This window comes from Hemicordylus capensis, chromosome 2, assembly GCF_027244095.1.
Source record: "Hemicordylus capensis ecotype Gifberg chromosome 2, rHemCap1.1.pri, whole genome shotgun sequence".
In the NCBI taxonomy this organism is placed as follows: domain Eukaryota; kingdom Metazoa; phylum Chordata; class Lepidosauria; order Squamata; family Cordylidae; genus Hemicordylus; species Hemicordylus capensis.
Window position 1 is genome coordinate 47,667,893 of NC_069658.1, and position 24,633 is coordinate 47,692,525.

Below are 24,633 nucleotides of genomic sequence, written 5' to 3' on the forward strand. Positions count from 1 at the left end.
ATAGAAAGCGCTTCTGGCCACTGCCGCAACCTGGGGAACCAGGGAGAGGTGTGGATCCAGAAGCACTCCCAGACTGCGTACCTGTTCCTTCTGAGGAAGTGTGACCCCATCTAGAACAGGCAGATCAATATCGCTTCCCGAGTGACGACCACGCACAATAAGTACCTCTGTCTTGTCTGGATTCAATCTCAGTTTGTTATCCCTCATCCATCCCATTACTGCTTCCAAGCAGGCATTCAGGGAGGATATGCCTTCTCCTGATGATGTTGACATGGAGAAATAGATTTGGGTGTCATCAGCATACTGATAACACCCAGCACCAAATCTCCGGATGATCTCTCCCAATGGTTTCATGTAGATATTAAAAAGCATTGGAGACAGTATGGAGCCCTGAGGGACCCCATATAAAAGCTCAGATTTTGAAGAGCAGCAGTCTCCAAGCGACACCATCTGGGATCTGCCAGAAAGGTAGGAGCGGAACCACTGCAAAGCAGTGCCTCCCACCCCCAACACTCTCAGACGTTCCAGAAGGATACTATGGTCGATAGTATCAAAAGCCGCCGAGAGATCCAAAAGGACCAACAGAGTCACACTTCCTCTGTCCATTCCCAATTGGAGATCACCCATCAGGCCGACCAAGGCAGTCTCCACCCCATAGCCTGCCCGAAAACCAGTTTGAAATGGGTCTAGATAATCAGTTTCCTCCAAGACCACCTGGAGCTGGGAGGCCAGCACCCTCTCAATCACCTTGCCCAACCATGGGAGGTTGGAGATAGGCCTGTAGCTATTAAACTCTGAGGGGTCCAAGGCAGGCTTCTTAAGAATAGGTCTAATAATTGCCTCCTTTAAACAAGGAGGCATCCTGCCCTCCCTCAGAGAGGTATTTATAATTGTCACCAGGCTCTCCACAACAACCCCCTTGCCAGATAGTATAAGCCACGTCGGGCAAGGATCAAGCAGTCAGGTGGTAGGACGCACCGTTCCGAGCAGCTTGTCCACATCCTCAGAAGTCACAAACTGAAATTGATCCAGTCTAACCACACAAGAGGAGTTGTTGGATACCTCTGCATCTGACACTGCGATAACTGTGGAGTCTAAATCTAGATCTAGATCTAGATCGACCCGAATACGAGATACTTTGTCCACAAAAAACTCATTAAGAGCATCACAGCGGGCAACTGATGGTTCCAAATTCGGATTCAGGGGAGTAGGGGGCCCTACTAGACCCCTCAAAACCCTGAATAGCTCCGCTAGACGAGAGCCTGCGGAAGCAATATGGGCAGAAAAGAAACACTTCTTTGCTGAACGCATAGCCAGAGCATAGATCTTTAAATGTGCTCTATGTCGTAATCTGTCAGATTCGAGTCGAGTCTTCCTCCACTTACGCTCCAGTCATCTACCTTTCCGCTTCAGCTCCCGTAGATCTTCCGTATACCAAGGAGCCATTTTTGAAGCGGGTCGGAGAGGACGCTTAGGAGCGATCATGTTTACTGCCCTGGTGAGCTGATTATTCCAATTCTCCACCAGGGCATCAACCGGATTGCAGGCAGGGCCAACATTAAATCCTTCCAAGGCTTCTTGGAATCCTATTGGATCCAATAACCTTTTTGGACAGACCATTCTAATAGGTCCCTCACCCCTGCAGAGGTGGGACGCAACTGTGAGTCCGACCTTAACCAAATGGTGGTCCGTCCATGACAATGGGGAGATCACAGGAGTCCCCACCCACGGAACACCACCCTGATCAGAATGAAAGATCAAATCAAGAGTATGACCAGCAACATGTGTCGGTCCAGAGACCACTTGGGATAGGCCCACAGTTGTCATGGCCGCTATGAACTCCTGAGCTGCTCCAGACAACCCAGTCCCAAAGTGGATATTGAAGTCCCCCAGCACCATAAGCCTGGGGGACTCCAACACCAAACCCGAGACCAAGTCCGCGAGCTCAGTTAGGGACTCTGTTGGGCAGCGGGGTGATCGGTACACCAACAGAAGTCCCAATCTATCCCTGGTCCCCAAACGTACGTACACACATTCAATATGATCAGACACTCTGATAGGGATCTTGGTAAGGGAGATATTACCCTTAAAGACCACAGCTACTCCACCTCCCCGCCCACATTCCCTTACCTGCTCCTGCTGGCAGGGCAGCCAAAACGGGAAACAGCTATTAAGTTTCTGATATATGGCATTTATTAGAGAACTCCATTCTGGATAGGAAAGTGAGGGGTTAGGATCTCTAATCTAGCTAGCTAGCTGGATGCAGATAGATTCAGCATCTCTGCACACATGGTGCAGGGAGAGGAGCTTGCTTGCATGTTGCAAGATAGAAGGAACAGGAAGAGAAGAGAGAGAGGAAGGAGGAAGTGTCCCTAAGATTAGCAATCTACATTCCAAAGGGATAGTGTCAGAGCAGTAGAGAAGGGATAACCAATATCTTGACCCTCTAGCCCTCTGACTCACTAGTCTATCCTCCACTGTCTTTGAGACAAGAGACAACGCAAAGTCCTTAACTTCCAACACTGCCAATGGCAATTCTCCTATTCTCCAACACTACAGTAATAGCTGCCCCAGAGCTGCTGTACACACACCTCACATCACCCTGCCTAAGAGAACCCAAACACATTATAACAAAAGACCTGGCACAACCCAATAAAAGGAGGACTAACAAACTTTAACCCAGACCTCCAACCCCACCTTAATATAACTTCCCCACGCCACGCCCCAACCCCAGTCCCACACTGAAGGCCCGGCACCAAATTCCAATTAATGCTCCCAAGGGCTCCAGAAATCCGCCCTCTCACGAGAGATCCCTGGTCCTCGGGGGCAGATGGAATCAGTCAAGCACTCAGGAAGAAGGCACAGGAGAGCAATCAGCCTGCAAACAGGCTTCTCTTCTTCAGAGGTCTGGGCTGTGAGCACAAACCTCCTCAGCCGGATTAGGAATGTGCAGGCACCTCATAAAGCTATTATTTTGACAATAACAGCTTTATGAGGCGGCAAGGGAATTTTTGTAAAGCACAAAAACTTGTTTTTAAAAAGAAATTGGACAATATCCCAACTGAATTAGTCATGGCTAAGTCCCATCAAAATTAATGGCCCTTAAGTTAGTCATGACTAACTTGTCTGATTCATAGTAATGACTGACTAGCCTAGATGTTACCTATTATCAGTTTTATTACTATTACTTTTTATTACTATTACTTTTATTTAGTTTTATTACTATTACTTTTTATTACAGTTTTATTACTATTACTTTTCAGCTTATGCATATTTTTGTTTTAAAATTTATCTATCTGCTTTTGGACTGTTTTAATGGAAAATGGTATATACATTCAATAATAAAATAAAAATTATCTATCCAACTGGTGAGATAGCTTAAGGCTGTGATAGTTACTTGCCAAATATCACAAGGACTTTATTCACTGGACTGTATATTAGGGGTGTACAAATAGGTTTGATGTCGAATGTGTTCGACATCGAACCGAACAACTCGACCCCAGACCGAACACCCCCTGATGTTCAGGGGGTTTGCGAGCTTGAAATTGTGTGTGTTTTTTAAAAATTACTTTTACTCCCTCGGGGGAGTTCCTGGAGGTTAGGGGGGTCAGGTGTCCATGGAGGTTCCCCCTCCTCCCGCTGGCATTCCTCATGGTTTTCGGCCTTCACCTGGCGGCCATTATGGAGGCCATGCGGCTGCCCACATGGAACTCCTCCAGAAACTCCCTCTAGGAGAGTAAATTTTTTAAAAAAAAACAATTTTAAGCTCACAAACCCCCTTGGACCGAACTAAACCGGGGGGGTGGAGTTTGAGGGGGTTGCTGGACCGAACTGGCCCGGTTGGGTTTGAGGCCAGTCCAGCCTCAAACCGAACCAGGCCAGCCGGTTCCGTGGACTTCCCTACTGTTTATTCCTTCCCGCCATATCCAGATTTATTTATTTATTGCCTTTATCTACTGCCCTCTATAAAATCTCCGGGTGGTATGTTCCTCAGGACTTTCCAGATACATCCTTGCCAGTTTAATTGGCAATTACATGGGTTCCACAGCGGTATCCCTCTATTGCTGTTGTTGTCTCCCTTGTTTTCCTTCACTGTGCTCCCACCTTGGAATAATTTGCTAAGCACCTGAAATGAAGATATGGTGACCTCTTGTGGCTTTAAAGCATAACTGTAGCCAAATGCAGTTGCCTCACATAAGCAGAATCCATAAGTTCAGTGATGATCTTCTCTAATGTTGCTTTTCTTTAGGTATATGGAAATGCTTGACTAACAAGCAGAAGGTTGCTTGTTCGAATCCCTACTGGTGCTATATTGGGCAGCAGCGATATAAGAAGATGCTGAAAGGCATCATCTCACTGCACTGGAGGAAGCAATGGTAAACCACTCCTGTATTCTGAAACCGCCCTGAGCCATTTTTGGAAAGGCGGTATAGAAATCGAATACATCATCATCATCATCATCATTCTACCAAAGAAAACCACAGGGCTCTGTCGGTGCTAGGAGTCAAAATCGACATGATGGCACACTTTACCTTTTTTATGTTCAAAAACATGTGGTGAAAGCATGTACACCCAACTGCAGAATGAGATGCACAAGCCACTCTTTGAATACCACATGAGTGTTGCCCTCTGCATACAAACCTGAAGAGTGGATGTAGCTGGTGGAACGGCTTCAATAATGTTTGAAGCTGTTTTGAGAAAATGATCAAAGGTATATTTCACGAAGTCAGCATGGTTGGATGTGATTTTGGCACACATAAGCACTTAAGAGCCCTGTTTGATCAGACCAGAAGTCCATCTCACACAACTTCCTTTTCCCCACAGTGGCCCACCAGATGCCCCAAGCAGGAGTGAAGGCATGCCCTTCTCCTTTCCCGGCAACTGGTTTTCAGAAGCATCCTGCCTCTGAACCTAGAGATAGCATATAGCCATCATGATAGTAGCTATTGATAGACTTGACCTCCATTAATTTATCTCTTTTTCAAGCCATCTAAACACACAAAACCACCTTGAGTGGCGCAGCGGGGAAATGCTTGACTAACAATCAGAGGGTTGCCGGTTCAAATCCCTGCTGGTACTATATCAGGCAGCAGCGATATAGGAAGATGTTGAAAGGCATCATCTCATACTGCGTGGGAGGAGGCGATGGTAAACCCCTCCTGTATTCTGCAAAAAGAAAACCACAGGGCTCTGTGGGCGCCAGGAGTCAAAATCGACTTGATGACATACTTTACCTTTAACACAAAAAAGACTAGCCTGACCTTTATCTCAGATTCCAGCTTGGCTATTCCAACATTGTGAAGATTTACGTCTTCAGCAATTTCTTGATTTCATTGTAGAGAAGAAAAAACTAGGACAGGATTCTAGGACTAGGATGAAAAACATACACATTACTGCTTGTAGGTAGAAATGGGGTATTTTTGAAGAGAATGGGGGGGCAGGTATCCCAGTGGAGTTCCTGTTGGGTCTAGGGCATTTGATTGTGGAGCTCTGGTAGAAGTTGTGTGCAGAATGCCTTGAGCAACACCCACATTCAGTAGAGCCCTGGCAATACTTTGTGATACGCTTGCATTATGCATGTTGGGTAGAGTTTGCAACTGGATTGGTGGGATTGTGATTGCTGCAGTGGGCACAGTCCAACTAATTTGTGTATTACAGCCTATTGTGCGGTGCAGGCATATATAATAGATGAGATGCAGAGGAGTTTTGTATGGGATATGAGATGGGATAGCACTGTAGATGAGCTATCTGTGCACGTTTTTGAGCCTCCTCTGATGATCCTATAATCAAATGCATGGTATTGTTGGGGTTGGGAGAGGTGTAAGGTTCTTGACCTAGGTTTGACTCCTGTGCATCTGTTGAAACCTAGGTTTCCTCTTCATCACTTGGATTGTATAAGACGAAAATCAGACAAATCTCTTTTCTCGTGAAATGTACAATATAATTTGCACTTCATTGCTGACTTACAATGGTATGGAAGCACTAGCACTCTCACTATCTTGGCACTTGGAAGCATGACTTCTTGCTTGTTTTGCTTGCATTGTTGGAAAGGGTTTGTTACATACAATGATGTAAATGTAATCTAGGAATGCTGCTCCGGGTGTGGGGGGTGCGATGCAAGACCACTTTGAATGTAATGATTTTTACAGACACAGCAAAGCAATTTTCTGTACTTCAGACTCACAACACATTGAGTTGAACAGAATGTGCCAGTGGTGTCTGCACAATGCACAGGAACAAACCAGTGTAATTCTGTTTCTGCTCAAAAGGAACAATTGTCTGAATGAAAAGTGATGGAATTATATTGGCTCTCTCACACACTTATATACACACACACACAGAATCTTTTCTATTTCAGATGCAAAAAATATTGCAAGCAACCATTTGAGTCCATTTTCAACTAGATCCATGCCTTGATTGTTGTGCAATAAAGCAGTCAACTAATAGCAAAACTGGTACCAGTTATTCCAAACCGTCTCTCTCCCCCACCTTCTTGAGATTTCTACAGAGAACAATGCCAGCGGAGCATGAACAGGCACTCAGTGCTAGGGGGAAATTGGCTTCTCTGCTTGGATCAAGCAGCAGTGCCCTGCAAAGACAAAGACAGTGCCCTGGCAAGACGCACTTTTATGAATCATGTGCATTCTTAATGAAGCCAGAGTTCATGGCACAGCAAAAGGATGAACCTTTGAGACTAAAGAGTCTCTGAACCATTCAAGCACCCCAGAAATCCAAGCAAGTTCCATATCATTTATGCAGATTTTGCACAATAGCACCCTTTTGTTCTGTGTTTTCTCTGAATAACCACCACCACACCCATACCAAATCTGTTCTCTTTGTCCACCATGAAACCTAAAGTTTCTCCACCTTTGGAACTATGTGGAGAGCAAAAGCCTATATATTGATTTAGTTTTGATTTTAACTGTTAATTGATTGTAATTGTTTTTATTTGTTGTAAACCGCCCTGAGCCATTTTTGGAGGGGCAGTATGTAAATAAAACAAATAAATGGCTTGGCTGTCAAAATGTTAGTTGCTTGCTCTCTGGTTCAGAACTTCGACCTGTCATGGAAACTTGGCAGACAATGCTGCCTTCTACTGCTCCAGAGCCTGTTTGATCAAATACCAACTGTGAACTCAAAGCCTTTACCCTGAGCTAAATCACTGAGCTGCTGAGCTCCAAGTCGGAACACTGTACCATGGGATCCAGAATTGCTGAGCTAATTCTCGAGAGTTCCATGCATGAGACTGTGGTGGGGAGACAACACTGGACTCCCCTGGACACTCTTGGAACCCAGGACCTTTGAGTCACTCTCTGAGCAGGCCTGCCACAGGACCCTCCCCATGCCAGACTGCGTCTGACTCCTGAACAAAATAGTAGAACCTTTGAGACTATCATTATCTTTATATTTGCCTCTCGGCAAATTGTTTCTGTCATTATTAATGGTATGATTTTGATGTGTGTTTCGACTGTGCCGTTTTGTTTTGTTTTTAAAATTACTGTACAAATATTTAAAATTGCTGTACACATATCCTGGGGTCATGTGACAAGGGGCAATAGGAAAGATCTCTGTCTCTATCTAGCTATGTATAATTCGGAAATGGTATAGGACATGACCCAGCCCTTACATTCAAGGTTTGGCTTGTAATAGTAATAAGTAAGTCAGGATCCAGAAGAGTGGGACGGAAGAGGAAGAAAGGCCTTGCCCAGCTGGTCTCAGACTCAATGAAGGTGAAGAAGCATGGGGTCTGTAGGCCCACCCAGAGGCCTTTGCAGCCTCACTACCACCCAAGGAAGGAGGTGGAAATTGTGCATGGCAGGGTCTGGCATATAATATCCCAATCCAATTCATGTTGGATCAAACCAGTGGGTATTGTGCATATTGTGTATGCCCTGGCAAGAACCTTCGTTCTGAAGAGCAGTATGGCTGGGATTCTGCAGTGCAGTTTTCTGATAAGTGACATGATTGCGGGAGGACTAAGCACGCAGTAATTAGGCTTCATTTACACACAGCAGTTTCTGAAGCACAAGAATATAGTGTCTCTTCTAAGTAACAAGTTACTTATTAGTAGCCCTGTGTATTTAATTAGGAAAGTTACAAACATCAAGCACACTATTGGCACTGCTCTGCTGTCTAGGATCATGGCTGTGTATACTCTGTGCCAGGAGTGTAGCAAGGTTGGAGTGAGCCCAGAGACAAGATTTTAAAATATGCCCCCCCTCTTCTTTCCTCTCCTTCTCCTGGCCTGATGTCTCTGCTAACTATCCCAACTAGTTACAAGGTGTAAATAATAGCAGAACCAACTAATACAACAGAATCTATGAAGAACTTTAATCATTGCACATATCCCAACTACAGTTACAAGGTGTAAAAAACAACAGAACAGCAGGCCCAACTAATACAACAGTATCAATGCAGAACAGTAATCACTGCACACATCCCAACTAGAGAAACTACTAGAGAAAGACATGCTCTTCTGATATTAAAACATATTTTGTATCATTCCTTCTGAACTGATATTTGAGCAAGAGAGTATGGCTTTATGACATTAAGAGAAAGTATCTATCCCTGTTAGATTTGAATTGGCATTTTGTGTAAATGAAGTATTCTTTAAAAGAATGGTTTCTATAGTCAGTATACGTATTCCATGAATATATAGAAAGAAGAGATTCCCACAGAAAAAGAAACATGTTAGCCCTCTGTAATATTTCAGATAAAGCCTGTCCCTTTTAGAATTATAAATATTATTGGAAATTAAATACAAACTCATTAAGGTGAGAGAGAAGGGAACAGGAAGATACAATAAATGGCAACTAAACCATTGACCTGAGTTAGAAATGTAATGAAGTCTTTGCTTCTACCTTGGCGAGGGCAGGGAGGAAGTTGCTAATGCCTCAGTAACAGCTATAATATCGTGGTTTTCCTAACTGTGTCACATGAAAAGCCATTACATTTTACCAATCTCTTGGGGGGGGGGGGGATATAGCATCAAAAACAACCCAGAAATTTTGTCAGAAGACAAAAGATTAGGTCCTCTATTACTTTTTAAAGTCCACGCACCACTGCCTCTGGAAAAATGCTGAAAACAGCCATACACAGACCATGTTGTTGCCTCTCCCTGCCTGCCCGCCCACCCCTATAAATTATCCGCTTGCTTATTAGGACAAAATGTAAATAAACTGGAGGCTCTCTTGCATGCAGTAATGGCTTTTGTTAAAGAACAGTTCCAGGTGTCCCTTTCGGCTATGGCAGTAGCACAAGCACCTTCAACTCTCCCACTGCACCGAGAAAAAGGAGGAAGGAGTCCGTCAGAGCCAGTGCTCACCTGAGGAGTCAGGCTCCATGTCTCTCCTCCTTCTCAGCACACAAACACACAGCGGCCATCCTCCCTGCCTATGAACGAAGCAGTGACCAGCCAGACACTTAAACCAGCTGCAAGGCGTGAAGCCGGGAACAGCGGCCTTGATAAACGGGACATGGGCATCCCTCACACACAGCAATCTCTTGTTTGCTCACCCACCAGCCAGTTGATGCGGCTGCACCTTTCTGCTTCCATGTGTGGAGTGCTCCGACATGTCACGCATCCACCCGCCAGCCAATGAAAGCCCTGACCGATGCCAGAAAAGGCAGGCTGGACGGGGCCAGGCTGGGGTCAGGAAGGAGGAGCAAAAAGGAGATGGGGAAAGGAGGGAGGGAACTAGAGAGAGACAGAGAGTGAAGGAATACCCCTGGCCGGAACACCAAAGGAAGCGTGGGTGCTGGGGAGCTGGGACGATGATCCTCGAGGCAGCGGGCCCAGAGACAAATGTCTCCCCTTGCCCAATAGTAGTTACACCCCTGCTTGGTGTGCTTAACAAAACATCTAAATCTTGCAGCTAGGCAATTCAAATTGTGAGCCAAGTAAAGCTACAGTCTGCAACACTGAATACATGTGCTTATTTTGCATACAATATTCCTTCTGCTTCCGTTAATCATGGAGAGTGGCAAAAAGACCCTTAAGACCTATCTGCTTGGCCTGGCCTTCAGGGTTTTAAAATTGTTTTAAAACTGTAAGTGCTTAGCCTGGTTTTCCAGGGTTTTAAAACTTTTAAAATGTTGGTTAATTGGTTTTATATTTTTTTAATAGTTTTTTATTTTAACTGTTAATTGATTTGAATTGTTTTTATTTTAATGTAACCCTGGGCCATTTTTGGATGGGTGGTATAGAAATAATAAAATAAAATAAAATAAAATAAAATAAAATAAAATAAAATAAAATAAAATAGATGCAGCGTAGTCAAGCTTGCCTTCTATCTTGCCCAGTGGAACTGGTGTGGACATGGATCTCTATCTGCTCATCTGGCTTTTTGGATGTCCTTATTTACGCCCCTTTCCAATAGTCCATGAGGCAGGCCCACAAATGTTGGCCATTGGTACCATCTCAGGAGGAGAATGCTCAGGGATTTTTGGCATTGCCTACCCAACGAGCGATGGAACATAGGTGATAGCACTGTTGCACTTGCAAGTTTCTCTGTGTTATCACCCCTTCTTTATCCCTACCCCCACTAATGATTTAGGTTAAAATCGCAGCCCTTTTTTGCACAGAAAAGGTTTAGGGTACGGATCAGGGTAACAGTGAACAAACTATTGCATTCTCTCCATGGAGTGATCTTTGGAGAATATTCCTGCCAATTTTCATTTCCATGCCTCTGACAACACATTTAAAACATTTTATAGTAGTTTTGTGTTTTTAAAACTTTTTAAAGCTTATAAACCACCATTGCACATTTGGCTGCTTAAGGGCCAATGATTAGGACAAAAAAGCATGATAACACACTGAACGCTAAATGCAATGCCATCCCCTATTTTTTTTTTCAATTTCGATTTTGATTTATTTATTCAGTTTCTATATTGCCCTTCCAAAAATGGCTCAGGGCAGTTTACAAAGAGAAATAACAAGTAAATAAGATGGACCCCTGCCCCCAAAGGGCTCACTATCTAAAAAGAAACACAAGATAGACATCAGCAACAGTCCCTGGAGGTCCTGTGATGAGGGTGGATAGGGCCAGTTACTCTCCCCTGCTAAATAAAGAGAATCACTACATTAAAAGGTGCCTCTTTGCCAAGTTAGCGGGGGTCATAGAGATGTCAAAAATCACAATGAGCATTCATCCTCCCCAGCTCGCTCCAACCACCTCAGTTGGCTCTTGAACTAAAAAGAGAGTGATACTGTACAAGTTTTCTAACCCATTTCAGAAGAGTGTGGTGATGATAAAACCCCAAATAGTGAGAGAAGATTTGTATAAAACCACAGTTTGTAACCAAGATTATTATAGATGGTGGCTCACATTCTGCACAGTAAAACCCAGATGATTCAGTACCACCTGCATGGCTGTGTGACTGCCTAGTTGCAGAACAGGGCAGCTGCTCTATTGTGACTTAACATTCTGCAAACCTATTGCAGGGCGCAACACCCATCAGAAATAAGAGACACCATGTTGCGCAACTGCGCTTGTAGTTTTAAATTGCAGCAGTTCCCAGAAGCAACTGGTTGGCCACTGAGGGAAACAGAATGCTGGACTAGATGGGCCTTGGGCCTGATGCAGCAAGTCTCTTCTTATGGCCTAGGAATGGGGGGATTCACTGGTAGGCATGCTGAACTCTTAGTGAGCTGTTGACTCAGGGAATTATCTGTCTAAAGAGTGCATTGTTAGAATGGTAAATTGTTAGCTGGTTAATGTTTAGCATTATTAGAATGGTAAATGGTAAATATTTAGCTTCCCCTAAGGAAGACATCCTGTTGTTGTATTAACAGTTTTTCCTTAGAAATGAAGATGTGCTTTGTCATGGGAACTGAGTGTTTGTGGCCTAGCTATTAACATGTATGGAGACTCATGATGGATGTTGCACTGCACCAAAGACTTTGTGTTCAGATCAAAGGATCAAAGGAGTATAGAAACGGGAGCAGCAGGCATGAATTCAGCAATCATTCGGCAAACTTGCTGACTCTGTGAGGCTATCCAGCCAAACAGAAGTCTTACCAGACATAACTTGTTTGCAATCCCCTCTGCATAGTAGGGAATTAGAGTAAGTTGAGATCTGCATTCAGCTCTGGAAGAGGATCTCCAAGACATGCCATCTCCTGCCTAGCTGCTGCCACACCATTCACAAGCTGCAAACCCTAGCAATGCCTACTTGCTGACATCATCTAGAATTGCAGAGTATCTCTGCAGCCTCTCCAGACTCCTTGATCATCATCCAACTGCCCTCTCCCCGCTTCTTTCTCCTGACAGCCCAGCCTGCCTGAACACCAATTTCCTTATTTTATTTATTTATTTATTTATTTGATTTCTATACCGCCCCTCCAAAAATGGTTCAGGGTTGTTTACACAGAGAAATAAATAAGATAAATAAAATGGATCCCTGTCCCCAAAGGGCTCACAATCCAAAAAGAAACATGATAGATACCAGCAACACTCTCTGGAAGTACTGTACAGTACAGTAATTCCCTTGCCTTCTCCGTCCACCCTAAGCTTTCTTTGTGTCTCTGCCTCTTCCCTCCCCTTCCTTAGAGTGTTTATAATGTTACTGGTTGCAAGCTAATACTGATATCATATACATGCAACATATAAGATTGCCATCATGCATATACTAGGATTGGTTAGACATTGACTTGCCATATGCTGTTATTTTTAGTTCGATAAAGCTTTGGAATTGCATAAAAGCTGTAGAATTGGAATTTTGTCACCACTACACCAAATTTGATCTGTGATTCCCATATTAGAATCAGGTGGCAGGGCAGCCAAGTTCCTTTTCACTCTGGCATAGCTCTTGAGCATACACAGAATGCAAAATGACTTTGAGGCAACATGGGGGTGGCCTCCCTCAAAGTAGGCAAGGCTGGTGGCAGCCCAGTTCGGGGTTTGGGCCTCTGAGCATGTGCGGAGGTCACTGGTAAAGGGGAATACTTACCCGATTCTCCTCTACCAGTAAAGCTCCAAGCCAGTTGAACTGGTTCCGGTTCCACGAGGGGCAAAACCAAAACGGGCTGGGTCGAATCTGGTCTGGATTTGAGCCGAACCGGCAAAACCAGTTTTGTGCACATTCTAGCTGTTACTCCTCTCCCAAGTGCCCCTTTTGGTTTAAAGTGAAATTTTACCCAAATATGCCTTACATGTGAACAATGCAGCCCGATGGATAAAGACACATGACTACTACCCTATTATATCCAGTCTGGCCCTGTGAGAAATGCTTTACTGATCTCCTAAAAGCAAAAAATACATGGACATTAAAGACAGTGGCAGTGAACTAATGTAACATGCAAGGCCCATATCTATGAATGAAAATATAATATCAGATTCAACACTAAAATATTATGCTTGAGACAAAGAATTCAAACCACTGGAAAAGGTTGCCATATTACTGCTTGTTGTCTGGCTGTCTTTTTCAACATCAGAATGCTTTTTACAGCCCAAGAGATTGTAGACATGCCTTTGACACTGCAAGGAGGCATAAAAATAGATCAAGGGATCAATGCAACAGTTTATTGCACCTGTACAGACTGCCAGCAAGTAGGCAAAATAGAGATTCTGCCATTGTTCCCGATCTGAAAGGTTATGCACCATTATTGTGACATTGGTTGGCCCAAAACAAAGAATAAACGAGCACAAGACAGCTGCAGACAATAGTACGGCACGTCTCCTCTTACCTGCCTTTGCAGCAACATTGGATGAAGAAAGTTTCCTTATAATGCCCACATAACAGGTGGCAGATATTATGAATGGGATAAAAAAGAAGAGAACAGATAATGTACACCAGTAAGAGCGAAACTTCTCAGTAACAGAGAGATCTAACACATCATGGCAGGTAGTAATGTTTAACCGATATAATCTCTTTGTTTGATCAGTCATTAGCAGAGGTATCACACCAGCTATGGCTGCAATCCATATGGCCAAGCACACCGTATAGGCTCGCCTTACAGTGCGCCAGGACAAAGACTGCATCGGGTACACCACTGCCAGGAAACGATCAACGCTTATCACCATCATCAGCAGTATGGAGCAGTACATGTTGCTGTAGAAAGCAGCTGTGACAAAACGGCACATTTCTGGTCCAAATATCCAGTTGTGTCCAGAAAAACGGTAGACAATCTGAAAAGGCAATACGCTCACAAAGAGTACGTCAGCAGAAGCCAGGTTGAGCATGTACACCACAGCTGGCTTCTTAAGCTGTATTTTGGTCACAAAGATGAGAATTGCTATAATGTTTAGAGGGAGACTCAGTACAACCACAAAGGTGTGGACGGAAGGAACAAAACAGGCCAGCCATAAACTAGTCAAGTATCTTTCAATGTCTTCAGAGTGGTTAAGTTGTGTTATGTTTAAACTGGAATTGCCCGATTCATTTTCAATCATTTCGTCTATATAAAAAAATGATGAAAACTGAAACTCTAACGATGAATCTGAAAGGAAAAGCAATATACAAATCAAACATATAACATATCACTTGCATAAATGGTAACGTTACAAAACTTAATATCACTCTTTTCTTATGCATAAAAATTGCGATTTCTGAATTATAGATTTTCATATATTTATTTGGATTTTAAAATTTCCAGTGCTGAGAAAATTAACACCGTTTTTCTTCTCACTTTGCACTTCTATAGTACTAAGTCAGTTCTATTTGCTCAAAATGTAGCAACATTTAGATGCAGGCATAAGAGATATGCAGTGTAATTGAAAGTTAGTATTGTTGTTCTGCCTCCCAGCATAACACATTGTGCTTCTAATGCTCTGTCTTATGTTCCAAATCCTGTATGTAAAAGTTTATTTACTGACATTAGTCATTTCAGAAATAATAATATAACTTTGTGTTGAGTTTAGTAATCCATTTCATGTGAATGGTTCCTTCCATTTGAGCAACAAATGTCAATGAATTGGAAGTTTATTGAGACATCAAGAAGTAGTCCTAACCTGTGCAATCCTATACATACGTACACTAGAGTAAGGGAACAAAGGTTTTCCTCAAATAGACATACATGGGATGATGCTGTCAGTACCATAAATCAGGTGCAGCTATGCTGCTGCAGATCATTCTGCAGGCAGATATCATGGCAATCAAGGCTATGTCCAGAATATTATTTCCACATTTTGTTCTTCTCATAACTGTGTGTTGTTTTCCATATATTTATATGTTGCCTCCACCTAAAATCGCAGGTTCTTTTTCTTAATAAATGCAGCATTAGCACAGTTGCATCCATAGCCCATGTAAGGTAAAGTGTGCCATCAAGTCAATTTCGACTCTTGGCGCCCACAGAGCCCTGTGGTTGTCTCCTTGGTAGAATACAGGAGGGGTTTACCATTGCCTCCTCCCGTGCAATATGAGATGATGCCTTTCAGCATCTTCCTCCTATATTGCTGCTGCCTGATATAGTACCAGCAGGGATTCGGCATTTTGCTGTATGCAGTGATAGGAGGAGGGGAAAGGTCCTAAGACCAAGATCAGGAAGTAGCCAGGCTTCAAGGTCATGACTGTTGCAGGAATTAGCCAGAAACAGAGAATGAGTGACTTGTTCTGCCTAGCCTAACCCTAACCCTATGAATAGGGTTGCCATATTCTGGCTTTCCAAATCTGGGTGCCTAATGTGGATATTATGCAAATTGTCTTGGAAATAATTTTGCATATGCAAATTAACAGCTGCACTCTCCAGCTGATTTGTATTTGCTCTGGATATCTACCAAAAGTAGTTGGGGAAGATATCTTTGCCTGTCTATTTTTCCTTGACATATTAACAGCAGCTATAGAACAAAAAAATAAGCACAGCTTTTTAATTAAGGCTGTAATTCTGTACACATTTATTTGAAAGAAGATCTGGTTGAAACCAATGGCGCTTACTTCTAAGTAGGCATGCATTGAACATAAAGCCAAGAAAGTCCTTAAACATTACAATACACAGCCTGGTAGGCAGGTAGTGATTCACATCAAAACAAGCTATCCTCTCAACTGCTCAAAAGAGGTCCCCTGCTGATAACAAACAAGGCAACATTCCTCAGGGCATTACTGTACTTGTAAAAGTGAAACCCTTCCAGCTAACATCCTGTCCTCTTCCTCTCTTAATCCAGGTCCAACGGTTGAGTGGAGTTATGAAAAGTTAGTTATGAAAAGCTTTTACATCTGCACCCCCATGCAAAAACCAAAAACATCCCATATGCACTGAGACATAGATTTTCCTCATCCATGGGTCTCTCTCTCTCTCTCTCTGAACTTAGTTGTTCTTTTAAATTTAACATTTAGAAAAGGATGGAGAAAGTGAACCTCAACCAAAAAAAGGGTGTGTGATAAATAGGTCCCACAGTGGAACACCTTCCTTCCCACCTTGTGTTCAAACTACTGCTGGTGTTAAAGCATGGCCAAAACATGTAGGTTTGTACTCACTTTGCTTGTCTGCTCTTGCTGTGCTGAATAAAGTGTGAGGTACACTGAGCAGAGAAAGCAATATCTTCAGAGAGGGATCCATTTCTCCTGCAAAGAAGCACCTCGAGTTCTGGTTCCAGGTCTGAATGCAGGCTGCAGGGGTTTGCCTCCAAAGAAATCCCTTGTGCCCCACTGAACAGAAATTCACTGAGATCGGCTTGCACTCTCCATCTCCTCATCCAGTTTGGATTTGGGCCTCGGCAAGAGAAGATACATTACCAAAGAACCACCTAACCTACTAAGAGAAAGTGTAGCTTTAGAATGAGGCAGAGGTGGATCTATAAATTTCTCCTTTCTAGCTGCTTCCAAAAGCAACATATTAATACTCTCAGACAGTTCTGCTAATTTATATCACCTCACTCGAGTAACGAACCTCATCATTTTGAGTGAAAAACTATATGCGGTTTGTCAGTTCATGGATCTTTCTTAATGTTTGTCCTCAGAAGGCACCTTCTAAAAACAAAATATTTCTGAATAATGCATGTAATGGATAGAGAAGCATTTGCTGTGGCTTTCAGTTTCCAGAAAAAAGCAATTAAGCCTCATTAATGAATGGAACTTAGTATTTTTCATTTGTTCTGAGCATAAAGTGTGTTTTACTATTAATTTATTTTGCATCATAATAACCTTGCATGAAAAAGTAACTTGTACACACTCACCCAGAAAACTTCATGGCTGAGCAAGGAAATGATAAATGAAATTTATGGTGCAGCCACACTTTGGAATACTGTGTTCGGTTCTGGTCACCACATCTTAAGAAGGACATTGTAGAACTGGAGAAGGTGCAGAAGAGAGCAACCAAACTGATCAGGGGCCTGGAGCACCTTCCTTATAAAGCAAGGCGACAGCAAATGGGTTTTTTAGTTTGGAAAAGAGGTGACTACAGGGAGACATGATCGATGTATAAAATTATGCATGAAATAGAGAGAGTGGACAGAAAGAAATTTTCCTCCCTCTCTCACAACACTTGAACCATGAAACTGAAAGTCGGGAAATTTAGGACTGATGGAAGGAAGTACTTCACACAGCACATAATTAACTTATGGAACTCTCTGCCACAGGATGTGATGGCCACCAGCTTGGATGGCTTTAAAAGGGGGGTTAGACAAAGCCATGGAGGACAGGTCTATCAGTGGCTTCTACTCTGGTGGCTATAGGTCACCTCCAGCCTCAGAGGCAAGATGCAGCTAAGTACCAGTTGCAGGGGGGACAATGGCAGGAGAGGGGACAAGGCCTCACCCCCTGCCTGTGAACTTCTTTAAGGCGTCTGGTGGGCTAATGTGTGGAACAGAATGCTAGACTAGATGGGACCCAAGCCTGATCCAGCAGGGCTGTGCTTATGTTCTTAAGACCAGCGTGAGGACAAGCCCACTGCCTTAGCAACCTGGCCAGGCACATCACACTTTCCTCCGCAGCCATGCTTAGCACTAAACAGTACTCCGGACCAAGTACGAATCGGGACAGAAGGCTGTGCTCCGCCTGGAACTGCTTTGCCAGGGAAGGAGAAACGTTTACTCTGACAGGCTGCATGGCAGTGTAATCTTTGCTGCTGCAGCCTTTGTGAGATGGTGCCACAAGAGATTTAACTCTTGACCTTTCAGAACCTGCCTTCCGGCCCTTCCCATTTTCTACTGGTGTTCCCAGAACTGCTTCCCTCCATGAACCCACTCACACAACACTTTGGTTCCTCCTAGACCCATCACCTCTCGTTTTAAAAGAAAATATTACTCAAGGTTTCTAACGGGTTTTCTTATCACGCAGTCTCTTGAGGTAGTGAGGAGAGGAGAGCTGGTCTTGTGGTAGCAAGCATGACTTGTCCCCATAGCTAAGCAGGGTCTGCCCTGGTTGCATCTGAATGGGAGACTTGATGTGTGAGCACTGCAAGATATTCCCCTCAGGGGATGAAGCCGCTCTGGGAAGAGCAGAAGGTTCCAAGTTCCCTCCCTGGCAGCATCTCCAAGAGAGGGCTGAGAGAGATTCCTGCCTGCAACCTTGGAGAAGCCGCTGCCAGTCTGTGAAGACAATACTGAGCTTGATGGACCAATGGTCTGACTCAGTATATGGCAGTTTCCTATGTTCCTATGTCCAAAACCTGCATCTGTGTTCTCAGCTGACATCCGTCAGGGACGCAAGACTTTTACTGCCCTGCGGATTTCTACTTTTTCTCATTTGCATCCCCAGTCAGAATTAAAGGAAGATCAAGGGGCCATATGATGCTCAGCCACATTTCCCAGTTTGCACACAAAGGTAACTAGCTTTTGATGGTGGTGGTGAGGTTGGGGTTCTTTCTGAAGGTCTGTCATCTGGACCATGACCTACTACCAATTCTTTCATTTAAGCATACTTGGCCAATAAAGTGTAGATGATACACCCTACCCCACCCCAGTGGGACCGGAGGAGCTGGTGCACTGGGCAGGAGCATGCCCAGCCATCCTCGGCTCCTTCCATTGAGCCTCCTCTCCCGGTTCCTTCCCCGCCACTTCCACTCTCAGAATAGGCTGGCTGCGTGTTGAGCTCATCCTGAAAGAGCTGCATATGCTCTGCCTTAGCGCTTGCTTAAAGGGCCACTGCACCAGCTTCTCCAAGCCACCGCAACACTGCGGGGGAAGGGAGAGGAGATTCCTGGCTGTGTTGCTGGGTCCCCTGCACACCAAGCAAGAGCCTGTGGGCGGAGGGAGCGGGGTCAGATATGGACCCAAGGGTCCGTTCTTAAAAGTGCCACTGTAACTGAGCAATTGATCCTAGGCCCTGCCTTCCAAGTAGTTGAGAACAAGACTTCTATGGTAATTGGAAGGGAAGAGAAATCATTGCACACCCAGGAAAGAAGATGTGCTTCCGTTATTAAGGTGTGGTAACTCACACACCCGCTAGTTTTTGGATAAACATAAATTACACCTCTATCGATTTATATCTTGCTTCCCTAGTCCAATGCATGAGTGCCTTTCAACCTTTATTCTGAATTTCATCAGAATTTCTTTTAAAAATATTTCCCCTTTTCATTTGAAAACTTCATTCTGCTGGACACTTCTTCTCTAATACATTCTTCATGCAATAGCTATTTGCCAAAAAGCTGCTGCAAAATAAGAGTGGTTCCTTTTGTCAAATAGCTTCTAATATTTGCTTGAAAGATGCAAAGCCTGTGGCAGACATCCAGACTAAGTAAAAACATAAGAACAGCCCTGCTGGATCGGGCCCAAGGCCCATTTAGTCCAGCATCCTTTTTCACACTGTGGCCCACCAGATGCCACTGGCGGCCCAATAGGGATGTGCAAACCGGTTCGATTTCGAACCAGCCCGGTTCGATGGTTCGAATTCAAATCAGACCGGGCTCTTTTCAAGCCCTCCTGTTCCTAATTCGAACCGAATCTGGACCGGTTTGATCCGAACCGATTCGAACCACTTCGAACCGGTTCGGATGTGCCATAGGGCTCTATAGGGTCTGTATTCATTGAATTGTGTGTCCTCCATTTTGTGGCTCCTTTTTTTCAACTTGTGCTCCTGGATTCCATTTTGTGAGGCTATTTTTCAGGCATTGCATTGGCTGGGATATTGATCCTTTGATTGGCCAGAATGAGTCTTGCGCTCTGGTAGGCTGTTGGCTGTGCCACTGTTTGAGAGCTCGCACCCTGTTGGCCGGGGAGGGGGGGGGAGTGCAAAGGTGGGGGCTCCCAAAGGAGGGATTTTCAAACCTATTTAAGCCAAGCCTCTTGCCTGGAAAATTCTCTTTGGCTGCAATTGTGGGATTATCATCTCTGGACCTTGCTGTGCGCTGGTGTCTGTGTGAGTCCCTTGACTGTGTCTGTCCTCCTGCTCTTTCTTTTGTCCATTCTCTCTGCCCTGTGTCTGTCTCTCTGTTACTTACTTTGTTCTTTTCCCTTATTCTTGTTCTGTTGTCCTCCTCATCCATTTATTCCTTCATTCCTCCTTTATCATTTGGCCACTCAGGGCCCTAGGCCTTGGCCCTTCCCCCACCCCCACCTCATCCATCTGCATTGGTTTCATTTAGTGCTGTTTTATTTGTGCTTTGTTTTTGTTCCTTGTTCAGCTTTTTAAAAAATTGTTGTTGTTCTTGACTCAAGTCTCTCCCTGTCCCTGCTGCCATCCCATCTCCTTGATCCATCCCATCCCTCCCAGGCAAGGCTCAGGGCCTAGGCCCTGCAGCCCGGCCTGGTCTCCCTGCCCTGTGACCCTCACCCTCCTCCTCCTGTGTGCCACAATCTGCCGTATGCAACCCCCTCCCTCTCTGTTTTTCTTCTGCTGCCTGTGCCTGGGTTTTATTTCATTGATTTGATTATATATTGTTTGGATTGATTCCTGATTATTGCTTCTTCTTGTTGCTGCTGCTGTTAATTTATATATTTATTTCTGTGATTTAATTATTGATTTGTGTGCCCCTTCTGGACTGGGCCTGCTCCTGCTGCCCTCTTCCTCCCGCCCTCCCCCTCCCCTCCACATTCCTCACCCCCACTCAACTACCCACCCTCTGCTGCTGCTGCCTGCCCGAGCTTGGTTTTCTTTAGGATTTTGGGTTGCTGCTTTTAACTTTTTTTTTAATCTTTGGTTTGCTTTTGATTGATCCCTCAGCTTTTTGAAGAGTTCTTGGTGTGTTCTGTTGTTGTTTGTGTGGTCCCTCCCATTGATTTTTGAACCTTGCTTGTTTTTCTTTTGCTTTGCAGTGCTCATCAGTTTTCTTCATTTTTTTCTGGTTGTTGTTGCTTGCCTGCTTGCTTGTGCCCCTTGGGGCCTGATCCCCACCCCACCCCACCCCACTCCTGCTCCTGCTGACCCCTCCCCTTCCTACCAACACCCCCCGCTGCATCACTATCCCCCACTCACCCCCCTCTGCCCTCTTGGGCCTGCTGCCCCCTGCCTCCCAACACACTCCCCTCCCCTTTACAGTAATACCTCCAACCCCCCCTGCTCTCGGCTCTTGGGCCTGCTGCTGCTGTCCCCCTGAATCCCCCCTCCCTGCTACATCACACCGCCACCCACCCCCCTCCGTGCTGCTCTCTCTCTCTCTCTCTCTCTCTCTCTGTTTCTTTGATTCTCTCTCTCGTCTGTCTCCACTTCTTCACTCTCTCTGACTTTGCTCTCTCTCTTTCTCTGCTTCTCTCTCTCTCTCCTTCTTTCATTCATCCCTTCTTCCCACAGCTGCAGCCACACCGTACCACCGACCTCACCTAGTCCCTGCCATCAGTTTTTGGTTTTTTAAAAAGTATTTTATTTTATTTGTCTCTGCTTGGGTGGGTGAGTTGAGTCACACAAATAGTGTTGGCTCCTCATTTCTGCCCCTCCAACAGTCCTTGACCCACCCCAGCTGCCTGTGCCCCACGGCCGCCCTGTCTGTGTCCCAGCCCAGGGGTGGATGGTTGGCGCGTCTGTGACCAGCAGTGTGCGGCAGGAGAAGGACCGGAAAAAGAGGGGTGAGTGTGCGTGCACATGTGTGTGCACCTTTTGTTGTCCCCTTCCCCTAGTTGGCGGTTTTAAATAGGGACACCTGTATTTTGAAATGCATTTGGGTGTGGGGAGGGACACTGAGATGTACTGTTGTGTTGCTGAAGAAATTGTTGTCGTTGCTTTTCTTGCAGGTTGTTTCTTGTTTTCACAGGTTCCCCACCCCACCCCCCAGGTCATTGTTGTTATGATATATGATGTTTGGTTTATGTGTTTTGCTTGCTTGCTTTGGGTGGAGTGGGTGGGTTTTGTTAAAGTGCTATTTTAAAATAGGCAAGGTTGCTTGGTATGGTACCGCAGTAATTACTTAACCCCCACCCCCCACCCAATCCACACACTGTTCACTAAAGAAGGGTTTCATTTGATTTTCAGGGTCCACTCCAAGCTTTGACTGCATCCCTCCCCAGTAGGTGCTGTGCCCTCCCCCCATCTTTCATTTTCCCCATTCTAAAAAGACTCCCCCCCCAACTACTCCACCTAGTAACTGCCCGTGCCACCCACCCACCCAGGGGTCCACCCTTTTTCCAAATTTAAACACCCATCCCCATCCCCAATTGGCTTCACCTGACCCCAAGTTCCAAAGGTTCCCCTCCCCCTCACCTCAATTGGCTTTCCCCCCCACAGCAAAAATTCTTCCCTTCCCCCCATTTGGCTTTTCCCCATCAAATTTCCCTCCCTCCTCCCAATTAATTGGCTTTTTTTGCCCCTTACCCCCTTCCAAATATATTTTTTGCCCCTTTCCAGCCTTCTTCATACAGTCTCCTACCTTTAGAAAAACTTTACCATGTCTGACCAACGCGAGCAGCATGTTGTGGCCAGGCCTCGCAGAAGGCTGGCAGGCAGAGGTGGGAGAGGCCGGGTGGTGGGCTGTGCCTGCGGTGGCTGTGGCACAGAGAGGAGGGAGAGGATGCGGGGAGCCTGAGGATACCCCGGTCCTCCCCATTGCACAATTCTTTGCCCCAGCTGAGCGGTTTGTCTGCAGGCTAGATTTCCCCCAGCCTGCTGCTGGCAATCGCAGAGGCAGAGGCACTTGGGCTGTGGAGGGTCCCTCGGTGGCACCAGGTGCTTCCGGGGCACCGCCAGTGGTGGTGGAGGAGACTGCTGGTGCAGGAGAGCAGGCAGAGGGCGGTGAGGATCTTACGGCTGGCAGCCATGCAGCCAGGTTCTCCCTCCCTCTTGGGGCCCCTCCACCTATAGTTTCACCACTCAGTGGGGGCCCCCCTCATGAAGCCCACCACTCTAGCTCAGAGTCCAAGGAAGGGTCTGCCAAGGTGGTGGGGGAGAGGCCTGCCTCTCCTCTGCCAGTGGAGCCAGGCCCTTCCTCTCACACAGAGGGCAGAAGGGGCGAGTTGGGTGGCAGCAGTGGGCTGGCAGTGGTGCCCCCCCCCCAGGACTGCAGCCACCCAGCAAAAAGAGGCCTAAGACAGCGCCCAGGGCACGGGAGGCCAAGGGCAGCGGTGTCTGGAAGCATTTTGAGATCCCTGAAAATGCCCCAAACCATGTCCGCTGTGTCCACTTCAGGGTGTAGGTCAGTCGTGGCAAGGATCCAAGGCACCTGGGTACGACACCCATGTGGAGACACATGGAGCGTAACCACCCAGGTCTCCTTGGCCAGGCTGGCAGCGCTAGTGTGCCTTGTGCACCTGCCACTAGGGCGGACAAGGGCAGTGTGCCTGCACCAGCCAAAAAGCAGGCTACACTGCCAGTCCAGCAGTGGACACAGGTGTCGAGCAGCAAGCGGACTGTTCGTGTAGATCATCATCACCTCACCCGCCTCATAGGGGAGATGATTTCCACCGATAACCAGCCGTTTCAGGTGGTCGAGAACTCTGGCTTCCGCCGGATACTCCAGTACCTTGTGCCCGAATACATCATCCCCTCAAGGACCACGTTCAGCTGGAACGTGATCCACTCCCTGTACTGCCGGTGCAGGGAGCTCATGTCGGCTGGGCTGCGTGCGGCTCTGGCTGACACCAGCATGCATTTCACGACTGACCTCTGGACTAGTGTCAGTGGGATGCATGCTGCTTTCCTGGCCCTCACTGCCCACTGGTGGGGCCCGGAGAGTGAGGGGACCTCCTTGGGCAATGCTTCTGGGTCTGGCGTGGCTCCTGCTGCACTACGGCACAGGTGGGCCGTTCTGCACATGGAGACGATGGACACAAGGCACACCATGGAGGAGGTGGTGGCCGTACTCGACTGCCAGATAGAGGAGTGGATTGGCAGGTGTCCACACCTCTCCAGGGGATTCATTGTCACTGACAATGGATCCAGTGTTACCACCGCTGTTGAGACTGTCATGGGCTGTGTGAACATACGGTGCATGGCACACATGCTCCATCTTACTGTGAGGGACACCCTTGGCCTTAAGGAGCTGAAGGCGGCCCAGGCCCAGGCCTGCCCCCCCCCCAGGTGCCGTTGCTGCCACGGCCACGCTTGTCGAGAAGGCTCGCAAGCTGGCTGCCCACTTCCACCGCAGTGAGAAGACCAGGAGACTGCTTCGCGAGAAGCAGGATGACCTTGGGCTTCCTCGCCATCTCATCCCTACAGATGTGGAGACACGGTAGAACTCCACCTTCCTCGTGTTCCAGCGCCTGTTGGAGCAGGAGAGAGCCCTTGGCACCCTGGCGAGGGATAAGTCCTTGGCCGTCTGCGACCTCTCACATGCTGAGTGGAAGCAGATGTCCGAGGTGTTGTTGGCACTCAAGCCCTTCCAGATTGCCACGA

The 24,633-nt window shown here is 46.0% G+C and overlaps 1 protein-coding gene across 4 annotated transcripts; it reads right to left on the reverse strand.

Moving 5' to 3' along the window:
- Positions 1-8,314: 8,314 nt before the first annotated feature.
- Positions 8,315-18,203, reverse strand: LOC128341796 (proteinase-activated receptor 1-like). Of its 4 annotated transcripts, none has more exons than XM_053288342.1 (3): positions 18,125-18,203; positions 16,414-17,225; positions 8,315-14,440 (listed from the first exon to the last, which is right to left on the reverse strand). In XM_053288342.1, exons 2-3 carry the CDS (start codon positions 16,493-16,495, stop codon positions 13,353-13,355), a joined length of 1,170 nt encoding a protein of 389 aa, XP_053144317.1. In that variant the 5' UTR covers positions 16,496-17,225; positions 18,125-18,203; the 3' UTR covers positions 8,315-13,352. The 4 variants fall into 4 exon arrangements, with proteins under 4 accessions (XP_053144317.1, XP_053144316.1, XP_053144319.1 ...); XM_053288341.1 differs by having other exon boundaries at positions 16,414-17,280; positions 18,125-18,147; XM_053288344.1 differs by lacking the exon at positions 18,125-18,203 and having other exon boundaries at positions 16,414-16,687; positions 17,112-18,114.
- Between the last annotated feature and the right edge of the window lie 6,430 nt (positions 18,204-24,633).

Excerpts from the sequence above, each read along its gene's own strand:
- LOC128341796 (XM_053288342.1), bottom strand. The coding sequence starts at position 16,495 with ATGGATCCCTCTCTGAAGATATTGCTTTCTCTGCTCAGTGTACCTCAC. Across the intron at positions 14,441-16,413 it reads AGCAAGAGCAGACAAGCAAA|ATTCATCGTTAGAGTTTCAG; the intron begins GTGAGTACAAAC and ends TTTTCCTTTCAG.